Below are 9,037 nucleotides of genomic sequence, written 5' to 3'. Positions count from 1 at the left end.
CTCCTGTAGCAAACAGCTTCTGTCAATCCCACCTCCTAAATGTCTTTAAAAGATGTCCCTTCCCTTTTACTCCTCTCTACCATTAACAAAGTTCTGGATATCAGAGTTTCTCAGTTTTATTGATATTGAAGAATTACAATTTCAACCTCTGAACAGGTTCGGGTCTCTACCCTCTCTCCAGCTCATCTACTCCTACCCACTTGTCTGTCCATCTAATTTATCTTTTTTTAAAAATAAATTTGTTCACATCACTTTTCTTTTACAACCCTTTATAGGTGCTTATCCTCAAGTTGGCGTGACTTCTATAGTGCTTCAAGATCTTCCAGAAAGCCTGAAATTTCCAACCTCATGCCTAGCTACTCCCCCACAGTATTTTTACTACTTAGCGGCTCTTCAAATATACCAACCACACTTCCTGCTTTATTTCCTCCTCCAGAAGACCTACCTGAAAGCCAGGCTAGGTGGCTCCCAAAGAATCCTGAGAATATCTATCATTAGATATTCAGGTCTCCATAGAGCTAAAAACCCTTGAGGACGATTTTTTAATATTCTTTATAGCCAGAATACTTAGCACTCTGTTTAACACAAACATACACTCTGTTTACTTTAGCTGAACTTTGCATACACCCAGTGCTTTGTTCATCCTCCCTTTCCCTTCCAGCAAAATCCTACTCAAGCTTGCATTCCTCCATAAAGCTTTCCCCGGCCCCTCCAAGTAGTTAGGGTCTCTGACTCCTTTATCTGAACTTAGTACATTTTATTTTACTTATTTTTTTCTTCCAGTTTTATTGAGATATAATTGACATCCAACACTGTATTGAATTTAATATATTTTAAGTTTTTCTATACAACGAATTGCCATAAGTGTTAACAGGTTCACCATATGGTAACTAACAGCAATCCTATTCATGCTTCGGGGCTCTGTGGAAAGCCACCTCCTCCATTTAACAGTACCCCGATTCCTACAGATAATTACTTCTTTTAACTCTCAGTTCTTGATGCTTATATCTATTTAGCACTTGATATTCTTTCATGATAGCTGCTTACTATTGCTTTCCTGGTTTCCTTCCTCTCCTCCCCGGTAGACTGTCAACTCCTCGGGGCTGGGACCCTGGTCCAACTCGTCTCGGACTCCCTCTCCAGACTTGGCGGGGCGCTTTGCAAATGCCGTACGAAAGCATCTCCGGGAAGCTCCTGGAGGGACAGAGCCCGTTAGTGGTGCCTCTGCCGGCGGAGCTGCCCGCCCGTCCGTCCACCGGCCGGGGCTCTGCCCCGCGAGCTGGTTTGGACCAGTACACCGAGGGCGGACGGACGCACGGGGTCGGGGAAGGAGTGCGCCCTGCCTCTGCCAGCCCGGTCTCTGACGCCCAGAGTCGATCAGAATGGGCCCAGGGCTTCCCTGATGGCGCAGTGGTTGAGAGTCCGCCTGCCGATGCAGGGGACACAGGTTCGTGACCCGGTCCGGAAGTATCCCACATGCCGCGGAGCGGCTAGGCCCGTGAGCCGCTAGGCCCGTGAGCCATGGCCGCTGAGCCTGCGCGTCCGGAGCCTGTGCTCCGCAACGGGAGAGGCCACAACAGTGAGAGACCCGCCTACCGAGAAAAAAAAAAAAAAAAAAAATGGGCCCAGACGTCTGCACACAGAAGCTGACGCCCTACGAGAGCGCTACCCGAGCGCGAGCGCGCGGCCGGGGTAGAGCAGGCCCGCGCTGGCCGGGTTGCAGTCGCAGGGGCGGGGCACGGAGTGTCTCTCGCCCGCTCATTGGCCCTCGTGCTGACGGACAGGCGAAGGAGCTGCTAAGACGCTGATGGGTTAAAAACTGCTATGCGGGCAAAGTGTAAGTAAATAAATAAAAGGCGGTGGAGGAGCGGAGGGAATGGCGGGTGTCAGTTTTAGAGCTGCTGGGGCTTATCTAGTCCCCGGCTGGGGAAGGACGGCAGTCCCTGTTTCACCCTCTTCCTCCATAAGCAGGGGACGTCCTGCTTTCTGGAAAGTTGTCCAGGCAGCAGAATCACAGAGGACGAGTCCCCACAGTACTAAGCCTTCATTCCAGTTCTTTCAGCTCCAGCCTGGAGGCTCCGGTTTCCTGTGGTCAACCTCGAAGGGCCGCAGGGTCCCGCCACCCTGTGGTCTAGCTCCGGTCTGGGTGCTACGGCGCCCTCCCCTCAGGCATTGGCACGACACTGTCCGAACTGGCCTCCCAGGTACCTGCCTGGCTGGCTGCCGACTAGACATCCTAAAAGGCAAATGTGAACACATATTCTGCTTGAAACCACCGGTGCCCTAGCGGGCAGAGGTGCCAAGAGGCCCTTTAAGCCGGGCAGATGAGTCATTCGTGATGAGCTCCTGCTCATCTTTCCAGACTCATCTGGGAGGAACAACCACCGTCAGGTCCTTTCAGCCTTTGTGCTTCTGCATGAGTTGCCCCTTCGCCTGGTCCGTACCTGCCTCTCGTACCCTCTACTTCTCCTGGAGAAGCTCCGACCTCACCCCTGCAGAGGCCTTCCCTGGTGCACCCCTACTGCCCCCAGCCCCTACTCCCAGCTCTGGCCCGGTTATCAAGTGCTCTGAGCATACTGGCACTCTGGCAGCCCTGTACCACAACACTAATCACACCTGCTGGGTTCCTGGAATGTGAGCAACCTGAAGGAAGGAACTGTATGTTTTCCGAATGTGTATCCTGCAGTCTAGCACAGTGCACATCGACAGTTCAATCAATGTATACTGAATGAATAAACACATGGACTCCAAGGATCAGAAGGGAAGATTAAAAAATGTCAGGCAGGACTGTGCATTTCGGGGGCTCACCAAAGACATGAATCATATCTTTTTCACTTCTGAATCCTGATAGCCAGCTAACAAAGTGACATTCCTTTTAAATGTGTGAATAAATTCAAGATGACAAACACTGAAGTTAAACCATTTAGTTTTGGTCCCAACAAAGCCTGTGGAAAGACTTCAGCTCAGTTAGTGGGGGTGGGGCAGTGGGCCTCAGGGGCCAGACACTGAAGAAAATCGGGCAGGCTTAGGAGGGTGTGTTTGTGTGAGACAACAGACACAATGAGGCCAAATCCAAGAGGTGTTTACTGTAATGAGTATTCCAGGAGGGTGGGATGGGGTCCCCCAATCTGATCCTCCAAGGCTCTGGGGTGACTCACTCTTCCTTGGGCTCAGGGGTGGGGCTGATATTTGTTCCCCAAGTTGGGCCCTGCTCCCTCTGGTCCTTGGCATCCCTAATGTCTCCAGCCACTAGAGCCACATTCCTCAGATAATTAGTGTTGAAGCAGTTGATCTGTTCATCCCCAGGACTCAGTTTACAGCAGAAGGCAGAGTCTCGCCAGAAGTTACGTCGGGGACCACACAGGTTATCAATAAAGGATGATTTCTGATGAAGGAGTAAAGCGGACATGATAGGGGAGGAAGGTTGTCAGAGGTCAGGCCTGGTTACTTGGATGTCCAAAGTCCCCCTTCCCTCAGTTTCTACTGCTCTCTCCCTAGATCCCTTCTGGGGCTCAGAGAGAGTACCAGGCTGCCTTCCACAGCTAGACTCCTTGTGATGGACAGATGTGAACATCTGGAAATGCCAGAAGCTAGAGGCCCAGAGAAGACATAATAGGCACTTAGAGATGGCGAGCAGGTCAGGTCAGAAGTGAAGACTCCTGGAACCAAGAAAAAAGATCTCCCCAGTAGTCCTCATTATTTCTATGGGCTGGTTTGAGGTACTAAAAGAAGGGGTATCCTGCAGTTCCAGCCCTCTCTCTCCCCTCCTCTGCGTTCCTCTGGAGACTATGACCCCCTGCCCTCACACTCACCTCCTCCTCAGCACAGCAGGCCTGCTCTGGAAACGGCAGGTCACAGCAGCGGGCAGTCACGTTCTGGATCAGCCCAGGAATCTGCTTACTATGTTGGTGGGAAACAGGTAGGGGTCAGGGTCTTTGGGTGTCTCCAGGCATCAAAATGGTGCTTGCAGACCATGATTTTGCTCTTCCCAAGAGTGCCCCAGAGGGTGCCCCAAAAGGGACGTTTTGGAGAAGGGAAAAGAGTTGGGAAAGAACTGGGCAAGACTCACTGCTTGGTGAAAACTCTTTGATGTCCACAGAGATGACTCATGAAGTTGGGGGTGATTCGGCTGAGGTCCAGGGTCAAGATGTCCCGGTCATAGTTGGGATAGGGAGCCTGCCGGGCAAAGCACTCATCTCGGGCAGGACTAGGAGGGTAGTGGCAACATGAGTAGTGGTGGGTATTTGTAGCCTTTTCCTGATCACAGTAGCCATCAAGGGTATCCTTCCACTGTGGGCCAGAGAAAGGAAAATCAGAAGCCTGGACACTTGGCCCTCCTGACCCACTGCTTCCCTCACTGCCCTACGCTATGAGATGAGGGACTTTCAGCCCCAGGTGCCAAAAGGAAAGGGCAAAGAACCAGAGGGCAAGGAAGCAGCTGTGGATGTATGGGATTGGGAAGGTGGAAGGGTAGAAGAACAGATGAGGTTCGGAGCTGGCCACAGGAGATGTGCTGGAACGGTAGACAGAGAGGGTCAGGTGAGGCCAGAGCTGGACAGATAGATGGCAGACAGGTACATGTGTAGGGTATTGGGTGGACGAGGCCAGGAGTGCAGGATGAAAGTGCACGATGAACAAACTCAGACAAAGAACACAGTGGATGCACGGACATTCACAAGCAGATGAATGGGCAGACATGCTCACAGGGGGTAGGTACATGGATGATAAATAGGCTGGTGGGATCAGAGGTCAGAGACAGGAGGGCAGGCAGACAGGCTCTCAGGATGCTGGGATGCCCACTTACGGCCTTCCATGTACAGGTGTGGTTGTTCCCCTGCCGGCAGCAGTGCTGGAGCTCCCCCTCCAGCTGGGTCAGAGCCTGCAGCTGCCTCTGGATGGGGTCAGTAGCTGGGAGGTTGCGTGGCACAGAGCAGAAGCGTCTTAGGTGGCAGATGTTCTTGATATTGTCCAGTGTGGGTAGCCCAGGGGGAAAAGGCAGCTCAGGACCCGAGGAAATACCAGGCTGGTGGCTGGGGCAGGCCTGGAGCTGGTAGTGTGGCCAGGGAGCTTCATCTTGGAAGCAGGAGAATCGAGCCTCCCCCTGACGTTTGCAGCACCAATGGGGTCGGGTCTTAACAGAAAACTCAGCCTCACAGAACCGGGTCATTGCGTCTTCCCACTAGAGCAAGAGGAGTAGATCAGCCTGGTAGCCCACTCTCCACATACCTGTTTTCCTCCCAGGCTCCAAAAAGGACCCTGGGTATGCAGATAATAAAGAGGCAGAGGCTGTCCTCTGCTCTTCTGGCACAATGAGGAGGCCCAAGGTAGGGCCAATGAAAGGGACCTGAGGTTCCTGCATACCCAGGCCTAGGCCTCTAGTCCTCGAAACACACACATACTGTCTGGGGGTTAAAGGACATCCCCAGGATCAAGAGCCCAACCCTTACCGTGACTTTCGCACAGTCCAAGCGGTTTGTGTAGCTGTGACAGCGGCAGCAGCGGGAATATCCAGTCTCCAGCAAATTGAGGGTCTCACCCTGACGAACAAGGTGGGAAAAGCCAGTCTGTGGCAGGTTCCAAGGGCCGTACACCACATGCTGACGATTAGGAAGGCAGATCTGGTCCAGATTGTCCGGAGAAGGCCGCCCAGGGGGGAAGCCATCCAGCCGGTGGCCCCAGCCACCTTGGTGTCCGCCCTGTTGGCAGTGCTGGGCTGGATTCGAAGACTCAGGCTCTGGGGGGCTGTGGTCCATGAAGGGAGCCAGCTTTTCTAGAATGGGGAGAACAGAGTGGGAAGGGGGAACATGCAGAGGGATAGAGAAAGGCTGGATTGAGTTGGGAGGATTGAAAGAAGTTGGGGTTGAGGAGAAAGTGTTGGGAGGATATAGAGGAAAAGGGGACAAATGAATTCGTGGCTCTTAACTTCAGAATGACTGACCAAAAGGAAGAGACCTGAGTCATGAAAGGTGTCACCCTTATAGCTCCCTGACCCTGAATCACGCCTGCTCCCTTTGCTGCTTCCCAAGGCTCAGAATACCTGCTCCCCCACCCCACTACCCCGACCAGGGTCTGAGCATTAAAGCTGGGGGATGGACAGACTAAAGCTGTCACTCACTCTCTCTGTGTTTAGATTGGAAGGTCATCTCCTCTTGATAAAGGAAAGATGGGTCTACTGGGGTAGAAGGAGATGCGTAAAACAACATTCATGTTGGGACGGGCATCTCTAGAAGACAGGCCAGTTCCCATTCATAAAAAGTAACTCAATAGAGGGACTTTCCTGGTGGTCCAGTGGTAAAGAATCCGCCTTCCAATGCAGGGGACGCGGGTTCGATCCCCGGTCAGGGAACTAAGATCCTACATGCCACACGGCAACTAAACCTGCATGCCACAACTACTGAGCTCGCACGCCTCAACTAGAGAGCCCACGCATTCTGGAACCTGCGCACCACAACTACAGAGCCCATGTGCCCTGGAGCCTATACGCCACAGCTAGAAAAGAGAAAAAAACCCGCACGCCACAGCTAGAGAGAAACCTGCATGCTGCAACGAAAGATCCCGCATGCCTCAACAGAGATCCTGCGTGCCGCAACAAAGACCCAACACAGCCCAAAATCAATCAATAAATAAAATTTAAAAAAAAAGAAATAGCATATGCTTTAAAAAAAAAAAGTAACTCAATAGAGAAGTGAAAGTAAATGCTACTTTTGTGTCATGTAATCTTATAATTTTATAAAATAGGTATTATTTCCCCAATTTTACAAATGAACTAAGGCTTAGAGAGGTAACTTACCCAAGGTTATTACACAGCTAGTAAGTGGCAGAAGCCCCAAAGCCCATGCTGTCAGCCACGGGTAGGCAGGAGGGTAAAGAGGGGAAGGAGTCACTTACCTTCCTTCTGTTCAATAGGGACCTGGGGAGGGGACAGCTCTTCTTGTAGGGTGACGGCCTCTTGAGGGAGAGGCAGATCCTCTGCAAGATAGGGATGAGGACACAAAAGAGCAAGGCTCAGGCTGATGTCAGCAAGATGTAGTGGGTGGAAGTGAGGGAAAGGGCAGGCACTCACCTTTCTTTTCCACAGGGAGTCGGGGAGGGGGCAGCTCCTCTTGGACAGGGATGGCTTTCTGAGATGGAGATGGCTGTACTACAGAAAGCGGAGTGTGTTAAGTAGCCCACTCCTTCTTCCCCTCCCATTCTGAAGATCAGGAAGTAAGTCAGACTAGAAACCTAGAGGTGCAACTGAGACTTACCTTCACTCTGTCCTTCAAAGTGAGGGCTATGCTGAGAGGTGTCGGGGTGATCCACGGCGAGAGCTCTGGTCAGAGGTGGGGAAGGGGGTGCAGCATAGCCAACTACTGGCAAGAAGGGAGATGGTCAGAGCCTACATTCCTCCTGGAACCCCAATCCCATGCCACTCCCCCAAACTCTTACCTTCTTGAAGTGGGTGGGTGAGGTGCACTGGCCCCAGCTCCCTCTGCCCTGAAGCCTTGATGCCTGGAAGAGGAAGGGTAAGTCAGGGGTGGTTTTGAGGGGCCCTTTCCTGGCCCTGAGCATGGGAAGGGGAGGCAGTAGAGGTTAAGAGCTTAGAAAAGATGACCAAGACACCAGAAGCCTCCCTGTACTGCTCCTGCCCCATGTCCCCTAAGCCACCCCCCAAACACACCTGGTCAAGGCCGATTGGGTGTGATAATCTGACAGCCTCACCTCTACCATGCTCAAAGCCTTCTGTCTCCCAAGTCCAGGCCTAAAGGGAGTGTGACACATGGGGCTGGGGAGGAAGGCCTTAATCTTGTGTCAGTGTCTTTCCCTTACAGCTTCTGGGCTCTCTCCACAGTCCAGACCTTGAACTGGCTGGAGCCTCACCTGCCCATCTCCTCCACCCTCCTGCCTACCACAGGCCCTTTAAACATCTTTGGGCCTTCTGGGAAGGAGCCCACGCAGAAGTTGAAGTACCTCCCCTTCAGCTAGTCTCAGATCCCCCTTAGTTCAGGTCTCAATTTAGGACCTGGGAAACTGGGATGGTTCAGGACTCCTGAGGCAATATGGAGAGCCCACGCATTCTGAAACCTGCACACCACAACTACAGAGCCCATGTGCCCTGGAGCCTACGTGCCACAACTAGAAAAGAGAAAGGCATGTAAGAGAAAGCCACAGGGAAAGTAATCACCTGTAGCTGATCTGCAGTCACAAAAGACCAGGACCTGGGAAGGACAAGACAGGGCCTTCCAGATAGATTAGATCTATGACACACATGCAATAGTTTCCCACAGTAACGTTTTGTTTGGCATCCAAGCAGATAACGTGTGTGTGAGCTAGAGAGTGGCTGTGCCTGGTCCCCTGTAGATGGATGATGCCCTCTCTTCTCCTAACCAGGTAGGGAGCCAGTCAAGGCTCTCTGGGTCAGTAGACTGGTTTTGAGCAGCCTGGGAGCTCCTCTTCTTCTCACTTCTGGCTAATAGGTGCCACATATACATCAGGCCCCTCACTCTGTGAATCCATCCACCCCCGCAGTTGTCCATTTGACTCCAATATGTGTTTCTTGGCAGCAATCTCTAGGAACTCCTTTCTTTCTGTACCCCTGCTCCCCTCCCTGGTTAAAGGCTCCAGTGCCTAGGCTCACCACAGGCCTGCTCAGAAAAAGGCAGCCAAATGGGGCATCCTTTTGCTGGTGATGAGCCATCTGGGATGGCCGGACCCAGGCCCCAGGCCCATGCTGGCCAGGCCCCCTTTCCAAGTGCTGGCTCTGACCCCAACTCACCTCTCTTAGAGGCTACAGAAGCAACAGCTAAACAGGCCAAGACCAAGGCTGCTCCGGACGTGGTCCCCATCCTGGGGCAAGGACTGGTCAGCGGCCACCCACGTAGGTCCTCTCAGGCAGATCTGATTTGAAGAGCCGGGCTTCTGGAAACCTGCTTCTCCAGTTGCTGTTACTGCTGTTGTGAACTTCAGGGCTGGTTCCTTCTCCTCTTTATAGTCTATCTGGGGATAGCTACCGCCCTCCTCAGCATCCGGCCATGACTCAGTCCCAGCTGCTCCTCCT

At 52.5% G+C, this 9,037-nt stretch overlaps 1 protein-coding gene across 3 annotated transcripts; it reads right to left on the bottom strand.

The window, feature by feature from the left end:
- Positions 1-3,071: 3,071 nt before the first annotated feature.
- Positions 3,072-8,941, bottom strand: ECM1 (extracellular matrix protein 1). 3 transcript variants are annotated; one of them, XM_065877236.1, is made up of 11 exons: positions 8,756-8,941; positions 8,003-8,010; positions 7,429-7,483; positions 7,248-7,349; positions 7,064-7,141; positions 6,889-6,969; positions 5,448-5,770; positions 4,805-5,179; positions 4,070-4,290; positions 3,813-3,900; positions 3,072-3,385 (listed from the first exon to the last, which is right to left on the bottom strand). In XM_065877236.1, exons 1-11 carry the CDS (start codon positions 8,823-8,825, stop codon positions 3,155-3,157), a joined length of 1,632 nt encoding a protein of 543 aa, XP_065733308.1. In that variant the 5' UTR covers positions 8,826-8,941; the 3' UTR covers positions 3,072-3,154. The 3 variants fall into 3 exon arrangements, with proteins under 3 accessions (XP_065733308.1, XP_065733301.1, XP_065733309.1); XM_065877229.1 differs by lacking the exon at positions 8,003-8,010 and having other exon boundaries at positions 7,429-7,491; positions 8,756-8,825; XM_065877237.1 differs by lacking the exons at positions 4,805-5,179; positions 8,003-8,010 and having other exon boundaries at positions 7,429-7,491; positions 8,756-8,825.
- Between the last annotated feature and the right edge of the window lie 96 nt (positions 8,942-9,037).

The sequence above is a fragment of the Phocoena phocoena genome, chromosome 1 (assembly GCF_963924675.1).
Source record: "Phocoena phocoena chromosome 1, mPhoPho1.1, whole genome shotgun sequence".
Classification (NCBI taxonomy): Eukaryota; Metazoa; Chordata; class Mammalia; order Artiodactyla; family Phocoenidae; genus Phocoena; species Phocoena phocoena.
The sequence above is the reverse complement of the archived record's forward strand: the minus strand, read 5'-3'. Positions and strand labels throughout refer to the sequence as shown.

Coding starts and splice junctions, on each gene's coding strand:
- ECM1 (XM_065877236.1), bottom strand. CDS start 8,825: ATGGGGACCACGTCCGGAGCAGCCTTGGTCTTGGCCTGTTTAGCTGTT. Junction 7,350..7,428: donor CACCCACCCACTTCAAGAAG/GTAAGAGTTTGG, acceptor TCTTGCCAGTAG/TTGGCTATGCTGCACCCCCT. Junction 7,142..7,247: donor CTTTGAAGGACAGAGTGAAG/GTAAGTCTCAGT, acceptor CGCTTTCTGTAG/TACAGCCATCTCCATCTCAG.